Here is a 24948-nt window from a genome sequence, read left to right on the forward strand (position 1 = left end):
TTTCACTAATCACCTGCCAGCTTGTCCTCCTCCCCCACCACACCCCCATTTCCTTAATCTGGCTTCTTCCTCCTTCCTTTCCAGCCCCGATGAATGATCTCGGCCTGGAACATTGATTGTTTATTCCTCTCTGTGGGCGTTGCCTGACCTGCCGAGTTTCTCCAACGTTTGGTGTGTGTTGACTAATATTACTTGATGGTTTTGAGATGAAGCTTGCAAACTTGGTTTCATTATGGAGTAGGGAGTATTGATGTGTTAGATGAGACAGTTTTTTTTGGTGTCTGTGGGTTTTGTTTCCTCTCATCTTTCATTCCTGTCAAACCTTAATGAAATTAGGTTATAGTTTTCCCAGCTTTATTAAGTTCTCTTCATTTTAAGTTCCAAATGTAACAGATGCGTAGGAGTGGCAGTCAAGGTTCAATGAATGTGTCAGCATTTGGCTGAAACAGACAAAGATCAGCTTCAGGTCTCACGCCACCGGGTTCAGGAACAGTTAATACTCTTCAACCATCAGGCAGTGTGGATAACTTTACTCACCTCAACACAATGGATTTCAAAACCTGTGCTCTCTATCAAATATCAAATATCAAAAAGTGTTATCAAATTTTTTTGTATTTGGCATTTTTTTTGTCTTTTTCACCTTGGTTGTTTGTCAGTGTTTGTAGTTTTTAATTGATACTATACTATTTCTTTTACTGAGAATGCCTGGAAGAAACTTCAAGGTAGTATATGGTGACTTGTACATAGTTGGAAAATAAATTCACTTTGAATTTTGAAGAAAGAGAGGAGCAAAGTTGGTGCTCGACGAGTAATGAGGAGCTGGCTCATTTCCTGGACAGCACTGTCATATTTGTTTGGGGGGGGGCGGGGAATGATTTTCCATGTTTCTTCATGAATATCAGTGAGGTTTGCAGCGTTCGCTGCTGTTTTCCAGTTTGTGTGCTCTCCCCGGCCAAAGGTTTTCTCTTTTATCTGTGTCTTTTCCTCGGCACCTGCACCTTCCTGTGATATTTGCCTCTTTGTCCCCACAAGCTTCGATGTGGAAGCTTTGCTGAGCTGCACCAGATAAGAATTCGTACTTCTTGTCCAGTACCAAGGATTCTCAGTTCCTGCTGTCACGGCAAATATTTGTCACGGTTGCAGCATATTTAATTTTATTTTCTTTGTTTACTTGGTTTGTTTCTCAATAACTGAAGCCAAGGCTTTTTAATTTTTGTACCTTGCTCTTTAACTTGTTTTGAAATTTATCCACATTTGCTGAAGCATCGTATTCTCAGGGAGGACGTGGCCACAGCATTGCAAAGTGCCACAAGACAGGTTACCTAAATGCGGAAGAGTAGGGACACAGGGAGGGAGGGTCATAATCGTGGAGCACCACAGCACAGAAACAGACCCTTTGGCCCATCTAGTCCATGGTGAACTATTACTCTGCCCAGAGCCATTGACCTGCACGTGGACCACAGCCCTCCATACCCCTTCCATCCAAGCTCATTGTTGAGCTAGAAGGAAGGGCCTGTTCCTCCGTGTATCTCGAAATAGAATAAAATTACAAATTTCACATTTCACCCTTAACCTCTAGCTTAAGTCTCACCCAGCTGAATGGTAAAAGCCTGCTTGCATTTACCCTATCTGTGCCCCTTATAACTCCAACAAATCTCCCCTCATTTTCCTGTACTCAAGTGTGTAAACTCCTAATCTATTCCAATTTCCCCTATAACTCAGGTCCTCAAGTCCCAGAAACATCCTTGTAAATCTTCTCTGCTCTCTTTCAGTCTTATTAATATCTTTCCTGTAAGTAGGTGAGCAGAAATGCATATAATACTCCAAATTAGGCCTCACCAACGTTTTGTCTGGAGGGAGACAGCACTGAAACAGGCCTTTCAGCCCATCAAGTCTGTACTGTTTGGGAAGTGTTTGGCCATGCACTTTGGTAGAAGAAATGAAAGGGTTGACTATTTTCTAAATGGAGCCAAAATACAAAAGAAAGAGAATGGAGACTCAGAGGGACTTGGGAGTCCTCGTGCAGGGTAATTTGCAGGTTGAGGTTGCACATGCAATGACAGCATTCATTTCAAGAGGACTGGAACGTACAGTAAAAGCAAGGATGTATAGTTGAGACTTAATAAAGCACAGGTGAAGCCTCAGTTGGTGTATTGTGAGCAGGTTTGAGAACTTTATCTTAGAAAGGATATGCTGAGACTGGAGAAGGTTCAAAGGAGGTTGATGAAAATGATTCCAGGATTGAATGGCTTGTTATGTGAAGAGTGTCTGATGGCTCTGGGCCTGGATTCACTTACAATTCCGAAGAGTGAATGAGGGGTGACCTCATTGAAACCTATCGAATGGTGAAAGGCCTGGATAGAGTGGATGTGGACAGGATGTTTCCTATGGTGGGAGAGTCTAAGACCAGAGGACACGGCCTCAGAATAGGGGGATGTCCTTTTAGAATGGCGATGAGGAATTTCATTAGCCAGATGGTGGTGAATCTGTGGAATTCTCTGCCACAGGCAGCTGTGAAGGCCAAGTCTTCATGTATATTTAAGGCAGAGTTTGATAGATTCTTGATTGGTTAGGGCATGAAGGGATACGGGGAGAAGGCTAAGAGGAAAATTGGATCAGCCATGATAAAATGGCAGAGCAGACTCGATGGGCCAAATGGCCTAATTCTGCTCTTTTATCTTGTGGTCTGGGCTTTTATTACACCTGTCCTAATTTAACCCATTTAATCTTTCAGCCACCCATAGATTATACCACCCATACACACTGAGGGTAACTTATGCCAGCCTGCATGTCTTTGAGGTGTGGGAGGAAGCTGTGATACCCGCACGATCACGGAGAGTGTGAAAAAATTCCGCGCACGCTGCACCTGAGATCAGGGTTGTCCCTGGGTCTCTGGAGACGTGAGGCAGCTCCTCCACTAACTCGCACTGTGCCAGGTACTTCCCTGGAGGAGTTTGTTTGTTAGTACCAGTTAACTCCTTGGATATTGTTAGATAGGTGCTGCTTTTGAGGCAAGACACCTGCCAAGAGGTGGTGCGGGTTCCTGTTGTAAATGAGCAGTAGCCAGTTATACATCTGTGGAGTACCTTTTCTTTATCCGTTAATATTATTGATGTGTGCTGTACTGATATACAGTGTCTACTGTGTTTTTTCACCTTGTTCCCTAAAGAATTTTCTTGCATTTAGCTATAGAGTACTGTGCAAAAGTCTTAGGCACATATACATAGCGAGGATGCCTAAGACATTTGTACAGTACTGTATTTGTCAACGTGGAGCGGAGAGAGAGTTTGTAGATCTGGCGGGAGCAAAGGATGTTGGGAATGGTGAGGGTGGAGTGCCATGGGGGGGGGTGGTATGGGTCAGGTGGCAGAGGAAGAGTGCCAGGGGCAGGGGATGGCGAGGGTATAGAAACACCCAGCCCCGAGATACCAGGCAAGATAATTTCATTGCAAACAATCAGCTTATTGATCATTATAGAATGTCTCTCTGGTGCTTCCCACTCCCTCTCCTCTCCCCTTCACTTTTTCCAACCATGATTCCCCTCTCCCTGTCCCCTTCCCACTGTCGGTCCACAATAGAGATCCATACCAGAATCAGGTTTATCATCACTCACATAGGTCATGGATTTTTTTTGCAATACATAAAATTACTACAGTGCTGTGCAAATGTCTTAGGCACCCTAACTATATATATGTGCCTAAAACTTTTGCACAGTATTGTATACATGTGTACAGTTGATTGACAATAAACTTGAACTAAACTGGTGTCCATAGCCAGACTACAGTGAATATCAATAATTCTGCAGTTGGGGAAGTTACTAGAGGGAATTGTGAGGGGCTAGATCAGTGTTTCCCAACCTTTTTTAGCCCAACACCCCCCTGAAGCACCTTCATACTTGCTAACGCCCCTCTTAGGCACAATATACTTTCCAGTGCCCCCACAGGTAAAAACAAGTCTACCATTTGCTAACATGTGAAAAATGATTCTGCTTTAAATTTTTATTTGTCTTTAAGCCTAGCTTACACAGTACCTGTGCACTGTACAGCAGCTTCAATATCAATGTGATCCTTGAGGCTGATGCATTTTCAGCAGGGGTTGAAATATCAGGTTCAAGTTGTGACAGCAAAAGCTTGAAGTCCACATGCGTAACAATGTCCAAACAGTTTCTGTTTTTATTGAGTATGTGGTTCACTGCACTGAAGCCTCTTTCAACAAGTTAGGAGGATGAAAGATGCAATGAAGAGCAGTTTAGTTCTTCTCCAAAGATCAGGAAACTTTGTATGACAGTGCAGCCACATACCACAAAAGCTGACATCTTTGGAAAGTACTTTTGCTTCTTCTTCATTCTGAATTTCGATAATTTCTTCTTGCAAGTTCTCTTCCTGTTCTTCCACCTTGCCACAAAGTGAGTTAATTTCACAGTTCGGAATTTCCAGCTCATTCAAATCCTTGAATCAATTCTGAAAATCTTTCTTCAGTGACTGCAGGTGTAAGCAGTACTCTTGCAAATCACTGTCTGTGAAATGAAGTACCATACTTTCCATGGAAGGGAAACTATGAGAACGTTCTTCACCCAATGTTTTGCTTATATATTTCTAATTTTCTGATTCAAAGTGGACACTGCTCTTTTTGCCTGGACTGACGAAGGGTCTTGGCCTGAAACGTCGGCTGTGCTTCTTCCTATGGATGCTGAATGGCCTGCTGTGCTCCACCAGCATTTTGTGTGTGTTGCCTGAATTTCCAGCATCTGCAGATTTCCTCATGTTTGTATTTAGAATGTTCATTTTGTCATACAGATCGGCTAGGTATGCCACATCTCCACGTAGAAGTTTAATCTTGTTTCCCAAGCTCTTGTTGACTTTGAGCAAAGATTCAACCAGTGTCAGAAAGGTCAAAGAAACATTTTAAGCAGCAGCCTTTTGACAGCCAATGCGCTTCAGTGTGACAAAGCAAGCATTCAAATTCTTCCTTGTTATCTCAGCATAATTGGCGAAATATTCTGCTATTTGATGGATGAAATTTAGTTTTGTTGATAGTAGATATTACAAGTCATGCTTGAGAAAAGTCACTGGCTGCGAGATGTTGATGATGAATTACACAATGGACTCAAACAGACTTGGAATTTCTTTTTTCATAAATGCTACTAAACTAGCATGGTGACTGGTCAAATATGGTGCTCCATCTGTTGCACAGGAAATCATGTTCCTAATTAGAATACTTGAATCCTCAATGTACATTTTGAGCTTGCTGTAGATTGAATCTACATTGATATTTGTTTTTAACTTTTTACAAAAGAGAATCTCTTCATAAACTTTTCCATTTTTGATAAACCATACATATGCCATTAGCACTGCCTCGTCGTCTTGCACAGTTGACTCATCCAGTCATATCTGAAATTCTGTTTTTATAGCTCTATGCATAGTTGATACTCAATGCCTTCAGTTATTTCATCAATATGATGATCTACAGAGTTATTACTTAGAAGAGTTGATTTTAAAATACTGGTATCCATTTTGAGAACAGTGGTGAGCATGTCTGATACAGCAGACATTATTGATCTTTCACCAATTGTGTGAGATTTTCCACACTTTGCTATCATTTTGAAAATGTTATAAGAAGCAATGAGACGACTATCAAGGCTATTTTTAGCTTTCTTGGCAAATGTCTGGAGTGTGCATTGCTTTTCGAGTGCTTCTTTCATCTTCTGAAACTGAGTAATACCATAAATAGCCTTTTCCAGGAGTCTATTACAGAAATGTTCTTGCAATCTTGATGGTTGCATGGTTTCATTAGACAGTACAGTATTACAAATAAGACACATGGGGTATTGCTGATCTGACAGGAGTGGAATAAAACCATACTGCAGGTATGTAACATTGTATTGATGCACTGTTGTTTCTGTAGTGTCTGTTTCTTTGCAGGATTAGAATTCACGGCTTCACTGTCTTCAGATTCATAGAGATTGTATTGTACGTAATTATCCATTATTAATGAGGCTAAGTTAAAATTAAAAATGAACACAAACTGGGAATGCCTAGCGGATATTGGTGACGGCAATGAATTGACATGGATGGAGTGATGGTAATGGCATGCAATGGAACAGTGAGGCGAAGATGAAGATGATCACAACAGTGAAAATTACGTTGACAAGGATTCAGTTTGGAATCTGAATGTTAGTTGGGATAGAATTGGTGTTCGGCAAGCTACTTTTAGTTAGTGTGATTGACCAATCACGTAAGGTCTCATAATTCCCAAAGATGGTTCTTGTCTGCACATATGAAGCCGAGGTTGCTTTGAACACCTTAAGAAGAATCCTGTAGTTGGCAGGTTCACTGATTGGCTCTATTTCACTGTTTGGTTCCAGCCAGCACTGTATCATTGTGCAACCTGATTTCCGTAGATCTGTAGAGAAAGTTGAGAGGGCATACTTGATTTACTAGCTGACTCATTCTGTTGGGTACCTTGGTTGCTAATTTATGCATTCCCAATAAAGTCTGTTTGGTTGGCAAGGTTGATGAGATGGCTGAATTTCAGCCACGTTGTGACGATGAGTGCTCACCATCTGCAGAGCTATGGCTTTTCCTGTGTTCCAGGTCCTCATCCTTTTGCTTTTTTAAAGTTCCTGCTCTGCTAATGGTCAGTCAGCTCTCGTGCCTCAAGTTAGGGTATGGCTTACCTACCCCCTCCATTTTTTTTTCTATGTATCATGTATCACATTGTATTGCTGCTGTAAAGTTAACAAATTTCACGAGATATACCGGTGATATCAAACCTTATTCTGTTTCTAATTTGCTGATGACACTAAATTAGGGGTCTTATTGAGAATGAGTTGCAAAGAGATCTTGATCAATTGGGCAGAGGAATGACATATGGAGTTCAACCTGGTTAAGTGTGAGGTGATGGAAGCTGGACATTCAGACCAGAGCAAGACCTTTACAGAGAATGGCTTGGCACTAATGCATTGTGGAACGGGGAGACCTGGGAGAACAGCCGCACAAATAGGCAGGGGAGGGGGTGAACAAGATGTTCAGCCTTTCTTCATCATTTAGGGCAATAGGTTTAGTAAGGTGAGGCGAGGCTCCATTTGTCAGGGTTGGTCATGGATGTTGTGTCCCAGTGTCTAGTATGCAAGCCTGGACAGTACAATATAGAGAGCAAACTGTTACCCATGTAGCAAGCTTCCCTTTCCTTCTCCAGGCATCTGATGAACCCAAAGGAACAGCAGAGACCAATACAGTTTGGCACCAGCAGCGTCACAGGAGTTGCCACTCAACATTGAACTCTACGTAGGAATTCCAGCTCCAGATTTTTCCCTTGGGGTTTACTCCTGAAGCCTTCCCCATGAGTGGGTATAGCAGCAAGGCAGTGAAGGTTTAAGTTAAGAGTTTTTTTTCTCCAAGATGAGCTGCCAACCAGGCCTACGAGCCCCATCTGCTCAAAACGACTGGTTTTAAGGCGCCAGTAACCTGCCTTTGTCCCTTCTCCTGTCAGTAGAAACGGTTCTGCAGGGCCTGGTAGCTACGCCACCCGTGAAGGCCAGGTGCTGGACTTGGTTGCCAGAGGCTATCTGAGGTGCACACAGTGGCTTCCCCCCACTACCTTCTCTGGCTATGACAACCTTAAGGAACCAATGGGTTTAAGAGTAGAGACACTATGTTGGAGTAATGTAAGTTGTTGCCGAGGCCACGCTTGGAGCATTGTGTACTCCAATTCACCTTGTATAGGAAAGACATTGTCAGGCTGGAGGGGGTGTAGCGGAGACTTCTAACGATGAGCCACCAAAAGTGGAACTTTTTGGTGGCCAAACATTTTAGTTCCTGTTCTGAGATGTCGGTCCATGGCCTCCGCTTGTGCCAAGATGAAGCTACCCGCAGGGTGCAGGAGCAACTCCTTGTATTCCGTCTGGGTAGCCTCCAACTTGATGGCATGAACATCGATTTCTCCCTGCAGTTTAAAAAAAAATCCCTTCCCCTTCCCTCTTCTTCTATTCCCCACTACGCCTCTTGCCTCTTCTCCCACGGGATCCCCTCCTCCTTCCCTTTCTCCTATGGCCCACTCTTCTCTCCTATCAGATTCCTTCCTCTCCAGCTCTTTACTGTTCTTACCTACCAGACTTCACCTATCACCTTGTAGCTATCCTCCTTCCCCTCCCCACGCCTTCTGGCACCTTCCCCCTTCCTTTCCAGTCCTGATGAAGGGTCTCAGCCTGAAACATTGACTGTTTATTCATTTCCATAGGGACTGCCTGACCAGAGTTCCTCCAGCATTTTGTGTGTTTTGCTCTGGATTTTCAGCATCTGCGAACCTTCTCAAGTTTTATGATTTCTAAGGATGATCCCTGGACTAGAGGGAGAGGTCGGCCGTGCTGAATCTTAATTCCTTTGAATGTAGGAGAATGAGAGGTGACCTCACAGATGTTTATAAAATCGTGAGGGGTCTGCATAAGGTGGATGTTCATAGTCTTTTTCTGCAGAGTTGTGGAGTACAGAATGAGAGGGCACAGATGCAAGATGAGAGGTGAGAGGTTTAAAGGTGACCTGAGAGGTAACTTCTTTACACACAGGGTAGTGAGTACTTGGAGTGAGCTGCCAGATGAAGGGTCATGGTGGGTATAAGTGGACTACTTAAGAGGCATTTGTATAGGTACAGGGAGCGGAGGGTCTTGGAGAGTTACGGGCTGGACATGGGCAACTGGGACTAGCAGGGAGAATGCTGCGGCTAGCATGGACCATTTGGGCTGAAGGGCCTGCTTCTGTGCTGCTGTGTTATTCTATGACTAGAATTTTGTCACTTCCTGAATCGTTAACGCAATTTTGCAACAGAATCTAACACGCAACCTGTCGTCTGTTCAGATTTTATCTAGGCCTTGCTCTGTGTCCGTGGTACCTTTGAGGAGACACCTCGCTGTTGCTCTCTGCAAGCTTGGCGCATCATGGATCGGATTAAGCCTGCGGTAGCTGGTGCCCGAGCCGCGTTTAACCAGGGCAAAACCCGGCCGCTGAAATTCCGCATTCAGCAGCTGAAGGCTCTGGAGACGATGCTGACCGAGAAGCAGGATCGGTTCTCGGAGGCGCTCCACAAGGACTTGCACAAGGTTGGAAACAATGTTCTTCATGCGTGATCGGAGTCCGTCTCAAAGCCCCGCCTCCCCTGTGCCCTTCAGTAGTTCTGAATAGGCTGATCCACCTTCTAATGCATCCCCACTCTCCAGTCTGTTCATGCCCGGGTGGTTGCTGCCTCTACACACTTGTCCCATGAATGCCGAAAGGGAGCTAACTTTGTGATTTGTCAGTTGTAACATGTCTAGTGTCCATGAACTAGGCCATTTGGACCATCGATTCTCCTCCACCATTTGATCACGGCTGATCCTTTTTCCTCTCAACCCATTCTCCTGCCTTCTCCTTGTAATTTTTTACGCCCTGACTAGCCAAAAAAGCTATCCCCATTCCTTACGGAGTACACATTGAACACCAAACCGTCTGACCTTCCAGATTTCCAGAAGGTCTTTGATAAAGTGCTGCATCAAAACTAATGGAGGGGAAAATAAAAGTTCAGGACGGAGGTGGGAACGCGTAGCGCTGGTTTGCAAATTAGCTGGCTAGCCTTGGATGCTGAGAACAGTGTGCATGTGGGCCTCTCTCTGGCTGACGACGCGTCGTAAGGATCGAGGTTGGGGTCTCAGGTTATTACAGTCACTTAAGTACACTTGATAAAGGTATGGTTGCTAAATTTGCCAATGACATAAAATTAAAGTTCAAAGTAAATTTACTAACAAAGTGCGTACTGTATATGTCAGTATATACCACCCTGAGATTAATTCTCTTGCAGGCATTCAGAGTAAACACAAAGAAACAAAATAGAATCAGTGAAAAACTGCCCACGACACACAGGCGGACAAAAGACAATAAAATAGGCAAATACACAGAGAACAAAACAATAGAAATAAATAAATAAGCAATAAATATCGTGAACATGAGTTAGAGTTCTTGAAGGTGAGGTGGGAAGTTAAAGTTTTATGGGGAAAGTAAGATGGGGCGGGAGAGGCCGATAGTGTAGTGGTCGGTGTATCACTGTACAGTGTCAGTTGTAAGAATGGGGTTGGATTCCCACATCTGTCTGTAAGGAATTTGTACGTTCTTCCCGTGACCGTGTGGGTTTCTCCAGGTGCTCCAGTTCCCTCCCACATTCCAAATGCTTGTGAAGTAAAGGCCATGCTCTGCTAGCGCTGAAAGTATAGCAACACTTGTGGATTGTCCCCACCCAGCGCATTTCAATTCAATTCAGATTTAATTGTCGTCTCACCATACATGAATACGACCAAACGATGCAGCATTGCTATGGGGCCAAGGTGCTGATAGTCACACACAAGAACTCATTCACGGAATAAGAGTCCCAATGCCCCCCCCCCCCACCCCCACGACACCGCGGTTTGATACCCAGTCTTCTCGACAAACCCATATCATTAAAATACGACAATGCAGAATATGCATTGATGCCCCAGCCCACCGAGATCATGGGTCGTTCATGTAAGACCACGCGTCTCACTGTAAGCATACGGTTAGGATCAGTGAGTTTTGGACGTGCTGTGTTGGTGCTGGCAGCGCGGTGACACTTGCAGGCAACCGAGTACAATCCTCACTGCGACACACACAAAACGCTGGAGGAACTCAGCAGGCCAGGCAGCACCTAGGGAAAAGAGTAAACAGTCGGTGTTTCCGGCCAAGACTCTTCATGAAGGGTCTCAGCCCGAAACATCGACTGTTTATTCATTTCCATAGATGCTGCCTGGCTTGCTGAGTTCTTCCAGCATTTTGTGTGTGTTGCCTCGATTTCCAGCATCTGAAGATTTTCTCTTGTTTGTGATTGAACAATCCTCACTGATTTGAGTTGATGCAAATGACGCGCTTCACTGTATGTTTCCACGTACATATGACAAACCTAATCTTTAATTAGAATCTTTAAACGTGAGGATCACATAAGGAGGCTACAAAGGGCTATAGAGTTGTTAATTTAAAGGGCAAAGATGTAGTAAATTAAGCATAATGTGGGAAAACGTAAAACTGGTCCCTTTGATTGGAAATAGTTAAAAAAAATATTATCTAAACAATGAGAGATTGCAGAGCTCTTGAATATAGAGGGATCTAAAAGTCCTGGTGCTTGATTTGTGAATGTTTGGTATACAGGTACAGCAAGAAACAGAGGGTTGAGATGGAAATTGAATGCAGGAACCAGCAGACAGTGCTTAGCTTCAGTGCTTAGTGTATTGGTGAGATCATAGGTTTAAGGTGAGAGGGGAGACTTTTTCACTTGAGGAATGGACAATATATAGAATCAGCTGCCAGAAGAAGTGATTAGGCAGGTACATTAACAACACTGAAAAGACAATTGGACAAGTACATGCATAGGAAAGGTTTGGTGGGATATGGGCCAAATGTCGGCAAATGGGGCTCGCTTGGTTTGGCGGAAGCACCTGTTTTTGTGTTGTATGACTCTCTGACAGTGTAGATGTGAAAGGGGAGGTTCCTCTTGTGAGGCAATCGAGCTGTCTCTTTGAGGGTCATTTATTTCAGAGATGAAATGATAGACAAGAATATGGAATTGAAGTTAGTCATATGAGTAATTTAGTGCGTGGCAGGTGAGGCTTCAGGGCCTGAATGGTCTTCACACACTCTTGGTTGATACAAGTCTGAGCTACGCATGGAGACGATATTTCCTGTAGAGGGGGAGTCTAGGACCAGAGGGCACAGCCTCAGAATACAAGGACATCCCGTTAGAACAGAGATGAGGAGGAATTTCTTTAGCCAGGAGGTGGTGAATCTGTGGAATTCATTGCCACAGACAGCTGTGGAGGCCAAGTCACTGGGTATATGTAAAGCGGAGGTTGACAAGCTCTACATTAGTAAGGGTGTCTAAGGTTACAAGGAGAAGGCAAGAGAACGGGGTTGAAAGCGAAAATAAATTGGTGGTGCAGACTTGATGGTCCAGAGGCCTAATTCTGCTCCAATGTCTTGTTGTCCACACCTGCATCAGACTTGGTGTGACCAAGTTTGGCTTCAGAGGAAGTGAGAAGCTATGCAGGGGATTACCGTAATGGACAGATTGGCTGAGTAGTGTTCACCAAGACTGGGTGAGGCTTACAATATGGGCAGCCTGACTCCGAGTGAAAGGGGCACTGGTAACTGACTTCCTTCCTTTGTCAATTGCCAGAACAAGTTTGTGGTGGAAGTTTATGAAATGTTGGGGATACTGAATGAGATCACGTTGGCTATAAACAAGCTTCCTGAGTGGATGGCACCAGAGCATGTGGCAAAGAGCATACTGACATTGATGGACAATGTTTACATCCACCGAGAGCCTCTGGGTGTGGTTCTTATCCTCGGCGCCTGGAACTACCCGTTGGCCCTCGTGCTACAGCCATTAGTTGGGGCCATCGCAGCAGGTACGTCTTAGTTTAATTACTTGCACATATCTGTCAATAATATTGTTGTTGATGGGGAGGGATGCACTTTGTGTTCTGCTGATGTTTTCTTTCACTTTTTTAAACTTCTGTGGAATTCTGCAGTTATTTCAGTCCCTTCTCTGGGAGGTACCACTCTATGTTGGGACCATGGTTCAGTTTGTGGTCCAGGGGTGATGGTCCTGGTCTCTCTGGTTGGAATCGAGTGGGTTGGAGGCCACTCCATGCTTGTCTGGTACCGCTTACCTCTGGGGATGCCGGCTCCCTCACTTACACTGGTCCAGGGTCTGATAACTCTGACCAGGAGCCCGAGTGGAGATCGGGAGTAGGAATCCTGTTTGATCTCGAAGGCCTCGTCTCCCTCCCTCTCTCACTCTAGTCAAATATCTGGCAGAGGTTGAACAGGGGAACATCCTTGTTGGATCAGTACACTGTGGGCATCCAGGTGAGTCCAGGCACAGGAGGTCAATTCCAAATCAGTGATAGAAGCCGATGAAAGTTAAGAAAGAAAACTACTAGATACAGTAGCATAGTGGCTGGCATAATACTTTATAGCAGCGGTCCCCAACCTCCGGGCCGCGAAGTACACAGGGGTGCAGTGGTAGCCGGGACGCACCCAGCCCATCTTTAAGAAAAAAGCCGAAATAAACAAACTAATTAATTAGGTGCCACCCGGCACATAGACGTCAGCCCAGATCAGAGGCGATTGCCGATTGCGTAGAGCAAGTGAAATCGGCAATCACTTCTGATCTGGGCCGACATTTATGTGCTGGGCGGCAGCTAATTAATTAGCCTGTTTATTTTGGCTTTTTTCTTAAAGATGTGCTGGGTACGTCCCAGCTACCACTGCATGCTTCACGGACCAGTATCTGTCTGCGGCCCGGAGGTTGGGGACCACTGCTTTATAGCACCAGTGGTTGTCCAATTCCAGCCACTGTGTGTTGTACATTTTCCTTGTGATCATGAGGGTTTCCTCTCACAGTGCAAAGACGAACCGGTTAGGGGTAGTGAGTTGTGGGCATACTATGTTGGAGCCGGAAGTGTGGCAACACTTGCAGGCTGCCCTCAGCTCATCTGCAGACTGTATTGGTCGTTGAAGCAAGCAACGCATTTCACTGTATGTTTTGATGTACATGTGACAAATAAAGCTGTTCTCTCTTTATAGACAAGTCAGTGGACAGAAATAGATTGGGCTTTATTAAGAATATTTCAGAGGGGGAGTTTGGATGTCACAAGATGAACTTTCAAGGGGCATCACCCATTTCACATTCACCAGTGTTCTTAGGCTTCTGTGGATCTGGGAACTTCCACTAAAAGTGTAATGGTTGGCTTGTACTTCCTTGGTTCAGTTTCTGCATATTTATCATTTGCAATGTTTCAAGATAAATCGGATAAGAGAATGCGCAAAGGGATTCTGTTGAGTGATTGGGGGGGGGAGAAAGGACAGGAAGCTGTGTTTCGAGGGAGGCTCGGTGGGGCTGGGCATGGTGGGAGGGGCTCCTTCCCTGGAGAAGAAACATGTGAGGGAGAGGGGAGGCAACAGAGGTCTTTAGAATGGGGACAGGCCTCTGTTGGTTTTGAAGAGTGTCACCTCTTGTGATGGTGCAAAACTAGGCACAAATATAAGTGTGTCTCTGAAAAATGCAGTGGGGAATTGGGGAGAAACTTGGTGCTGAGAGCGTGGAACTTAAAGGTGTCAGTTCCATTCACTCCACCACTCCCCAAGAAACATTGCGGTGAATGGAAGTGATGTCTTAAGCAGAGGGTGAGGAAGAGCTGGTGGAGGGAGATGAAAGAGGAATGCTGATTATGGTGGGAGAAGGCTTGAATGGTGTGGGAATGCCAACAGTGGCTCTGTCGGGCTGAAAGGCCGGTATTGCTGTAAGCCCAGAATGATAATCAGTGTTGTATCCCCCGTCCCCAGGAAACGCTGCAGTCCTGAAGCCGTCGGAAGTGAGTGGGAATACTGCCCAGTTGCTGGCGGATCTGCTCCCTCAGTACCTGGACAAGGTGAGTGCGGGCACCGCAGAAACCAGGACAGCAGGTCACCCCACCTCCCCTGCACAGCTCACCACACGCCGGGAAGGCAGAGGAACAAGAAATCCCATCCCGATCGTGGCGCATTAGCAAGTTGCCTGTGGAAGGATGGTGGTGGTGGTTGGGATGTGCTGCCACAGAGTTGATGTGGCATGGACCCATTTTGTGCCTCTGTGTAGGCCAGTCAGAATCATTGTGACACAGGAGACCATTCAGCCCATCTGTGGCACTCGCCCTTGTACATTGCGTTTTGTAGGATTACTTTGATATTTCTATTTTATTATGTTTTTTTAGTTGTGTTCTTTATGCTTATTGTGTTTTTTTTTGTGTTGCATCGGATCTGGAGTAACAATCGTTTCATTCTCCTTTACACTTGTATACTGAGGTTCTGTAACCCTGCAGCTGGAATCCCTTGACCCTGGAACCATCCCGGTAACTCTTCCCTGTAGCCTCTCCGGGGGCGGTGACAGATCTCACACGAGGCCAGAATGCCCTGTGGCACAGGGCTCGGTTGATCCACTCTGTCAGACCTACCCCTCGGCTTGACTGGGAATGTTGGGCAAAGATAGGTCGGTGGACTGGTCAGAATCACAGTTGGTCATTCGACGGGCTGAATGGCAACTTCCAAGGGAGCCTTGTAGTTGGCGGGTAATGCGGCTTGAGATAGTTGATGTGAAGCTTCCTTCCTCAAGGACCTGTACCCCGTGATCACCGGAGGGCCAGAAGAGGCCGCTGAGCTGCTGAAGCACCCCTTCGATCACATCCTCTACACAGGCAGTGCCGCCATCGGCCGGATCGTCATGGAAGCCGCTGCCAAGCACCTGACGCCGGTGACCCTGGAGCTCGGCGGGAAGAGCCCATGCTACATCGATAAGGACTGCAATCTGGACGTTTGCTGCAGGTTGGTGTCTGGCTGATACAGTGCAGTTGGAGGTCTTCAGACTTCATCTTGGGAGCACGTGCTCGAAGTGGGGATGAAGGGAGCAAGCATAGAACAGTACAGGTCAGCACAGGCCTTTTGGCCCACAGTGTTGTGCTGAACCAAATCCATTAATAATCGTGGCCAGCTAAACTAATCCCCTCTGCCAGCGCAATGTCCATATCGTTCCTTTTCCCTCACACTTATGAGCCTGTCCAAATGCCCCTTAATGTGTCTGCCTCTACCACCACCCCAGGCAGCACACCTACCGTTCTCTGGGCCTTCAGCATCTCTTTCAAAATTACCCCTCCCACCTTAAATGCATGCCCTCTGGTATTATAAATATTTCAACCCAGAGGAAAAAGATATTACTGGATCCCTAGGAGAGGCAAGTGTAGAAATTGCCGGGGCCCTAGTAGAGATATTTAAAACATCCTTAGCAACAGGAGAGGTGCCAAAGGTTTGGAGGATAGCTAATGTTGTTCCACTGTTTAAGAAAAACTTTGAACGTGAGCCAGGAAATTATAGGTCAGTGAGTCTGACACCAGTTGTGGGAAAGTTATTGGAAAGTATTCTAAGGGACTGGATATATAACTATTTGGATAGACATGGACATGGAACTGGACTCTCTGACGGTGGTGTCTGAAAAGAGGATGCTGTCCAAGTTGCATGCCATCTTGGTCAATGTCTCCCATCCACTACATAATGTACTGGGTGGGCACAGGAGTACATTCAGCCAGAGACTCATTCCACTGAGATGCAGCACAGAGCGTCATAGGAAGTCCTTCCTGCCCGTGGCCATCAAACTTTACAACTCCTCCCTTGGAGGGTCAGACACCCTGAGCCAATAGGCTGATCCTGGATTTATTTCCTGGCATAATTTACATATTACTATTTAACTATTTATGGTTTTATTACTATTTAATTATTTCTGGTGCAACTGTAACAAAAACCAATTTCCCCCGGGATCAATAAAGTATGACTATGATTGAGGATAGTCAGCTTGGTTTCTTGTGCAGTAGGTCATATCTAACCAATCTTACAGAATTTTTTGAGGAAGTTACCAGGAAAGTGGATGAAGGCAAGGCGGTGGATGACATCTACATGGACTTTAGCAAGGCACTTGATAAGGTCCAGCGTGGGAGGCTGGTCAAGAGGGTTTAGTCTCTCAGCGTTCAGGGTGAGGTTGTAAATTAGATTAGATACTGTCTTTGTGGGAGAAGTCAGAGAGTGGTAGTAGACGGTTGTCTCTTTGACTGGAGGCCTGTGACTAATGATGTGCCACAGGGATTAGTGCTGGGTCCGTTGTTGTTTGTCACTTATATCAATGATCTGGATGATAATGTTGTTAATTGGATCAGAGGGTGTCATGGGGAGCCTTGCAGAGGGATCCGCATCAGCTGGAAAAATGGGTTGAAGATGGCAGATGGAATTTAAAGTAGACCAGTGCACTTTGGTAGGACCAACCATAGTCGGTCTTGCACAGAGAACGGTAGAGCACTGAGGAACATTATAGAACAAAGGTATCTGGGTATACGGGGGGGGGTGTAATTCATTGAAAGTGGCATCACAGGTAGATAGGGTCATAAAGAAAGCTTTTTCCACAGTGGCCTTCATAAATCAATATAGTGAGTACAGAAGGTGGGGTGTTATGTTGAAGTTGTATAAGATATTGGTGACATTTAATATGGAGTATTGTGTGCAGTTTTGGTCACCTACCTACAGATGTAAACAAGGTTGAAAGAGTGTAGGGAAAATTTACAAGGATGTTGCCAGGTCTGGAGGATCTGAGTTATAAGGAAAGATTGAATAGGTTAGGACTGTATTATTTGTAATGTAGAAGAGTAACATGAGGGGAAACTTCACTTCGAGGGTTGTGAGAGTGTGGAATGAGCTGCCAGCACAAGTGGTCCAAGCAAGCTCAATTTTATCATTTAAGAGAAGTTTAGACAGGTACGTGTATGGATAGTAGGGCTATCCCGGTGCAGGTCATTGGGAGTAGGCAGTTTAAATGGTTTTGGCATGGACTAGATGGACCAAAGGGCCTGTTTCTGTGCTGTACTGCTCTAAGACTGTGACTCCAGGTACTCTGGTTTCCTCCCATGTTCTAAAGGCACAGAGGCTAGTAAGTTAATTGGTCACCTGTGTGTAATTGAATGGTGCGGGCTCATTGGGCCGGAAGAGTCTGACACCACGCTGTATCTCTGAATAAAATACAATTACTGTAAGTTACAATAAAAAAAGCGCAAAGGAGGAATAGCGTGTTAGCATTCACGCACTGTTCAGAAATCTGATGGTAGGCAGGAAGAAACTGTTCCTAAAATGTTGGATGTTGGTCTAAATAAACCTGTACCTCCTCCCTGATGGTAATAGTGAGAAAAGGGCCTATCCCAGATGGTGAGGCTCCTTAATGATGGATCCTGCCTTCTTGAAGCACTGCCTTTTGAAGATTTCCTCTGTAGTTTGTGAGAATGATCCTGAAAGTGAAAGGGTTAACATATGAGGACTGTTTGATGGCTCTGGGCCTATACTCACCATAATTTAGAAGAATTGAGGGAAGGAGTATCTCACTGAAAGCTATTGAATATTGAAAGGCCTAGATGGACTGGACATGGAGAGATGTTTCCTATCTAGGGCCAGAGGGCAACCTCAGAAGACAAGGACGTTCCTTTAAGAACGGAGATGAGGTGGAACCTCTTTAGCCAGAGGGTGGTGAATATGTGGAATTTATCATCACAGACGGCCATGGAGGCAGAGTTATTGGGTATATTTAAGGTGGAGATTGATAGGTTCTTGATTAGTAAGGGTGTCAAAAGTTATGGGGCAAAGGCAGGAGAATGGGATGGAAAGGGATACTAAATCAGCCATGATGGAATAGCAAAGCAGACTTGATGGACTCAGTAGCCTAATTCTGCTGCTAAGTCTTATGCGGGCGGCTTTTGCCTATGATGGGGCTGACTGACCTGCGGCCTCTTACAACCCTGGTGACGCTTGCTGGCTGCCCAGAGCACATCCCTGGTTGTTAACACAAATGATGCATTTCAGTTTGTGCATATGATAAATAACTGAATATGAATCTCCTACAGCCTCCATACTCTCTTGGTAAGTAGTTAACCATATAACCATATAACAATTACAGCACGGTAACAGGCCATCTCGGCCCTTCTAGTCCGTGCCGAACTCTTACCCTATCCTATTCCCACCGATCTGCACTCAGCCCATAACCCTCCATTCCTTTCCTGTCCATATATCTATCCAATTTAACTTTAAGTGACAACATAGAACCTGCCTCAACCACTTCTGCTGGAAGCTCATTCCACACAGCTACCACTCCCTGAGTAAAGAAGTTCCCCCTCATGTTATCCCTAATCTTTTGTTCTCTAATTCTCAACCCATTCCCTCTTGTTTGAATCTTCCCCACTCTCAATTGAAAAAGCCTATCCATGTCAACTCTATCAATCCCCCTCATAATTTTAAACACCTCTATCAAGTCCCCCCTCAACCTTCTACACTCCAAAGAATAATGACCTAACTTGTTCAACCTTTCTCTGTAACTTAGGAAATGAAACCCAGGCAACATTTTAGTAAACCTCCTCTGTACTCTCTCAATTTTATTGACACCTTTCCTATAATTCGGTGACCAGAACTGTACACAATACTCCAGATTTGGCCTTACCAATGCCTTATACAAATTCAACATTACATCCCAACTCCTATACTCAATGCTCTGATTAATAAAGGCCAGCAAACCAAAAGCTTTCTTCACCACCCTATCCACATGAGATTTGGTTGAGTTGGTCACTTTCATCCTTTGATAAAAGATTGGCTCAGTGTTTGAAGTCTCGACCAATAGGAGTGGGCAGGGTCTAGAGGAAGAGGTGGCTAAACATTCAGTGACATCACCTTTGGTCACTTGTGGATAATTGCTTTTGTTCCTTCTAGGCGTATAGCATGGGGTCGGTACACCAACTGTGGGCAAACCTGCATCGCCCCGGACTACGTCCTGTGTGATAAAAGTATCCAAGATGAGGTGGTGAAGAGGATCAGCTCCACCATTACAGTGAGTGCAAAGTGAGGGGGAACAGAGAGCACAGCAGGATGGCTGGCATCTGAAAGAGGAAAGTCCAACTTGACTGTAGCAGGCGCTTCCTGTGCTACATCTTGTACAAAATGAGTGAGACTCTTGTTAGGATGTGAGCTCAGTGTCCAGGTCCCCACAGCCAAGTGGAGATTACTGCACTGGACAACAACATTTTTCAAAGTTGTTGCTTCCTCAGAATTTTATTTTGTTCGTGATAGACAACTTGAAGCTGAACACAGATACAATTTCAGATTGCTTGTATCACGTAGGAACTTGTAGAAACAAGAAATGAACTTTTATTGAATATAATGTGTTTAATTGCATAACGGTGCTGATGTTTTGCAGTACTGTGATAAGACTGCTAAACGGATCCTGACCCGGATCTGGGCCATACCCTCCAAATATCCGGACCTGCATCTTGGTTTTTTTGCACTACCTTACTTTCCATTTTTCTATTTTCTATTTATGATGTATAATTTAAATTTTTAATATTTACTATTGATTTGTAATCCAGGGAGTGGGAAGCGCAGAATCAAATATCACTGTGATGATTGTACATTCTAGTATCAATTGTTTGGCGACTATAAAGTATAGTTCAACTAAAATGCTTTGTTGATGATTTTCATTTGTACTCAGTGTCTGAGGCTTCTCACTTATATGTCCAACAATAATTAGCCAGCATTGATGGATTCCAGTTGCCCTGATACTGTTTCTCCATGATCGCAATCTCCTGGTGAAACCTTTCACCATGCTCGTCACTGACAGCGCCATGATTTGCGGGGAAGAAGTCTAAATGGGAATTCAGAGAATGAATCTTTAGTGACATGTTGCACTTGATGGTTTTGTATGCTTGAAGCATGTTGTCAACCAAACAGTACGTAGTTTGGTGCTCTGTAGGTGCCAAGAAAATTTTCAACAACGTCCTTGAATACCTACCATGCGATTTTCTCTGGTCCCACTTGAAGTTCTTCTATGTTCCAAATCTGTTGAGCTCTTATGGTACCTCAGCATCCCTGGGGAAGCCACATCTGTATTCATGTCAGCTCTTGGTTCCTGTGAACCATTCGTAACCTGATCAGCTTGTGAGGTGGAAATGTGCCCCTGAATCTGCAGCCCAGTGGCAGTGAGTAAACCTGTCCCTCCAGTCTCCTAAACATTCGTTCATATTTATCATGTGTACATGGATTGAAATTCGTAAGCTGGTGAGGACCCGACGAGGTCCCTGCTTTGGTCTTGTCAGGACCCGACGAGCTGTGGTAAGATGTCTGTACTTTTGAGTTTTGGATGGCCCACCGGGTGATCCTGCCTTTCACAGCAGTCAGAGCAAAGGTGCTCAGTGTTTCAGAAGCAGTGGGACCGGAGTCACGTATAGACCCAGACTGGGTACGGTTGCGTGTTTTAAAATGGAACTGAAATCCTCAAAGAGATGAAAGACTGCATGATGTATTCGAAGTGTGCAGTCTTCCATTTAAGAAACTAGTTTTGGTGATGGGGCAATAGTTTATCATTGTCCCTTCCCAGTCTCTAGCACCATTGATCCTTTGCATTAGACTCTGTTTCCTCATGGCTTGGCCATTGAAGTATCGTTTTAATATTCCTGTTTCCTTTTCTTCTAGGAATTTTACGGATCCAACCCCCAGACATCCCCGGACTACGGACGAATCATCAACCAGCGACATTTTCGGAGAATTATGTCCTTGCTGGAGGGAGTGAATGTGGCGTGCGGCGGTCAGAATGACGAAGAAGATCTCTACATAGGTACTTGTGGCTGTGGGAGGTCGTGTGATTATTGCTTCTACTACACCACACAGACACCGTACCAGAAGGAGCAAAGTACCAGTGTAACGATGTGTGCTGTTGGTTTATCAAGCAAATAGTTACTTGGTTCACACTCTGATTAGCAAGGCACAGCTCAGGTCACTGTCCTGTTGAGGAACTGAACCAGAAATTATTTCTGCTGATTTCCTTCCCTCACCCCGTGACTTTGGCTTTCTCTAGTCCCTGGTGGGAGTTTGTTTCTCTTCCCTGCTCTGCTCTCGAAGAGCCCCTGTCCCTGACTGCCTCTGAGAGTCTCTGGCCTTCCTCTAATCTCCTGAGTTACAACAGTGGGGAGATGAACTCATTTTGTTTGATCTCCAGTTCTTCACTGGCAGTGTAGTTGTCTGTTCAGACTGCCTCTTGGCTGTGGCTGTGACTTGGGCAGGGTCCAGACTAGGTTTGACGTGGAGGGGTGGGAGCTGGAAAAAGGTCTGGGCTGTGGGTCAGGAATGGTGGGGGGTGGGGTGGGGGATGTGCAAAGTTGGAACTTCTGGGAGGACAAAGTGAGGTTTAATATCCATAGATCCCTCAAAATTGCCGCACAAGTTGATAGTGTCGTTAAGGGCCTTGTGGTGTGTTTTGCTGTCATTAGTTGGGAGATGGGGTTCAAGATCTGAGAGGTAACATTGCAGCTCTGTAAAGTCCTAGTTATACCACACTTGGAATATTGTGTTCAGTTCCGGTCCCCTCATTATCGAAAGCTTTAGAGATGACGCAGTGGAGATTTCCCAGGATGTGTCTGGATTAAAGAGCATGTCCTGTGAGGGAAGAATGAGTGAGCTAGGGCTTTTCTCTTTGGAGTGAAGGAGAATGAGAGTTGACTTGATAGAGGTGTACAAGTTAATAAGAGGCATATATATTGTGGACAGCTGGAGACTTTTAGCCAGGGTGGAAATAGCTAATACAAGGAAGCATATTTTTAAAATGACAGGAGGAAAGTATAGGGGGTTATTAGAGGTAAGTTTTTTTTTACATACAGAGTGGTGGCTGTGTGGAACACGCTGCCAGGGTTGGTGGTAGAGGTAGATACATTAGGGACATTTAAGAGACTCTTACAGAGGCACATAGATGATGGGAGGGCTATGTAGGAGAGAAAAGTCGATCTTGAAGGTCAGCACAACTTTGTGGGCTGAAGGGCCTGTACTGTTCTGTGTTTTGTGTGGCTGCTGTACATCCTGCTTCCCCTGCCTGCTGTTGCCTTGGTGACTGCCCGTCGCCATGGTGCTGAGGTCAGGAGTGAACGGAGACCCATTCTAGTCACAGAGGCTGCACTGGAGAGCTGTTCCCTGTGTGGACAGCTGGCAGAGACTAACCCAGTGCAGCTACAGCCTGCTGCTGAGGGCAGGAGATCAACAGAGACCGGGGGCAGGTAGGTCCTGTCACAGCTTTAATCAGCTCAGCTACAGTTATCTTTCTCATGTGTGACCAGAGCCTCTTGTTAACTTGCTCAGCTCCAACAGTTGTGACTGACGTGGATCCTGACTCCAAGATTATGCAGGAGGAGATCTTTGGGCCGGTGCTGCCCATTGTCACGGTCAGTAGTGCGGACGAGGCCATTGCCTTCATCAACAAGCGGGACAAGCCTCTGGCTCTCTATGTCTTCTCCCACAACAAGAAGGTGAGGGTTGCTGTCTCCGCTGATTACCGGTGCTTGTTCTTGCCATTCCGTTGTAGTAAATGTTACCAATAAAAGGTCTCAGCCCAAAATGTCTATTATCCACTTCCCTCCATAGCTGCGTCCTGACCTGCTGATATCCCCCAGCATCTTGTGTATAAGTCCAGATTCCAGTGTCTCATGTCCCTTGTGTTTCTGACCGTATAAAGCACTGGTCAGAACTCAATAGCAGTACCATTTATTTATTTATTCATCCATCCCTCCCTCCTGGCTCTTCAAGCTGTACCGCTTAGCAATCCCCATTTTAACTCTAACCTAATCACGGGACAATTTATAATGACAACCAGTATGTGTTTGGATTGTGGGAGGAATCCGGAGCACCTGGGGGAAACCCACACGGTCACAAGGAGAACGTAGAACTTCCTTACGGGCATCGGTGGGAATTGGTACTGTAAAGTGTTGTGCTGACCACTGCGCTACTGTGCTACACTATGTGTAGTTCTGAACACCGCACTACAGGAAGGATGTTGATAGCGCTCAAGAGGGTGCAGAGGCAATTGACTGGGACGTTGTCTGCGATGCTGCAGTTCAGTTATGAGGAGAGAAGCTGGGTCTGTTCTCCCTGCAGTAAGAGGGAACATGATCAAGGTACATAAGATGAGAGATGTAGAGATGGTGGGCCGCAGCAAGTTTTTCTCTTTATCAGAGTGAAATAAAGCTAGGTGACATTAATTAGAGTAAGGGGTAAGAGACAGTTGGTAGGACAACACAGAGCATGACAAGAACAGAATGCAACAAGCAGTGAAACAACAGCAAAGTAAGCCCCTTTCCAGACACAGACTCAGACCCCTCTATATCTCCAGAACAGGCTTCCAGTCTCGTAAGCTTCAACTTTCGGGCTTCATCTTCGGGACTACAGATTGACTTTTGGGCTCCGATCTTTGATGTATTGGGCTACACTGTCTATTTCTGAATTGTATCATTTTATCACTATTCGGAGATTTCAGCACCATGGGGTGTTGTCTTGTCTGGTTGAGTTGTTAAGCTGAGGCTCCTATCCTCTTGTGGCACTATTTTGTGATTGGGTTTGGCTGTTCTCACTGTATCATGTGGATTAGATAAAGATCAGCTTTACTTGTCACACACATTGAAGCCTACAGGGAAATGCAAATTTTGTATCAAATCAATGAGGATTGTGCTGGGGGCAGCCTGCAAATATCACCTTGCTTCTGGCACCAACATAATGGGCCCAGAACTTACTTACCCTAACCAGTACATCTTTGGAGTGTGGGAGGAAACTGGAGCACCTGGAGGGACCTCACACGGTCATGGGGAGAACGTAACAACTCCTTACAGGCAGTGGGGAGAATTGAACCCCGATCTTACAGCTGGTACTGTAAAGCAATGCGTTAACTGCTATGCTACTGTACTGCCCATAGCAGCTCAGTCAGCGTCTGTGAGGAGAGACATGTTTCAGGTCTGCGATTCCTCTTCAGAACTGGGAAAAGGGTGATGTAGCTTGATGAGGAATCACAGATCAGAATGGACTATTTCTCTCTCCACAGACTCTGCCTGATCCGCTGAGTATTTCTAGCATTTTCTATTTTTACATTAGCTGTTCTGATTAATATCTTCCCTCATTTAATCATTGATCCTGGTCATTAACTCTTGCTGTGCTTCTTACAACAGCCATTACACTTCAGTGCACAATTGACTAGAGGGCAATTTTGAACTCCCAGAGTTGGGATGTGAAGTGAGCCATTGTAAGCAAGTCTTGCCCATTAAAACTTCCCTTAATGTTTACCTTTTAAACGGACTGCAGAACTAGGCAAAAGATTGAGCTGGCACAGACTAGGTAGGCTGACAGACCTGTTTCTGTGCTGTAGTGCTCTGTGACTTTAACTGGAGGCCTTGAGTTAGAGACTAGGTGGGCTGGGGCTGTTTACCCTGGAGTGAGGAGCCTGAGGAGTGACCCTATTGAGGTTTGTACAATCATGAGGGGAGATAATTGGTCTTTTCCC

General features: G+C 45.2%; 1 protein-coding gene across 3 annotated transcripts in view; it reads left to right on the top strand.

Annotated features, from left to right (window-relative positions):
• The window catches only part of LOC140187790 (aldehyde dehydrogenase, dimeric NADP-preferring-like), a 40303-nt gene that overhangs the window by 1409 nt on the left and 13946 nt on the right, over positions 1–24948 (top strand). For 2 of the 3 annotated variants that reach the window (XM_072243516.1, XM_072243517.1), the window contains exons 2-8: positions 8853–9094; positions 12208–12439; positions 14382–14467; positions 15187–15395; positions 19356–19473; positions 21111–21252; positions 22764–22930. In XM_072243516.1, coding sequence (XP_072099617.1) covers positions 8933–9094; positions 12208–12439; positions 14382–14467; positions 15187–15395; positions 19356–19473; positions 21111–21252; positions 22764–22930 — 1116 coding nt within the window. In that variant the 5' untranslated portion in view covers positions 8853–8932. Of the gene's footprint in view, positions 1–2771; positions 2937–8852; positions 9095–12207; positions 12440–14381; positions 14468–15186; positions 15396–19355; positions 19474–21110; positions 21253–22763; positions 22931–24948 lie in introns of those variants that run through there. The other variant, XM_072243518.1, reaches the window with a different exon arrangement.

The sequence above is a fragment of the Mobula birostris genome, chromosome 25, assembly GCF_030028105.1.
Source record: "Mobula birostris isolate sMobBir1 chromosome 25, sMobBir1.hap1, whole genome shotgun sequence".
In the NCBI taxonomy this organism is placed as follows: domain Eukaryota; kingdom Metazoa; phylum Chordata; class Chondrichthyes; order Myliobatiformes; family Myliobatidae; genus Mobula; species Mobula birostris.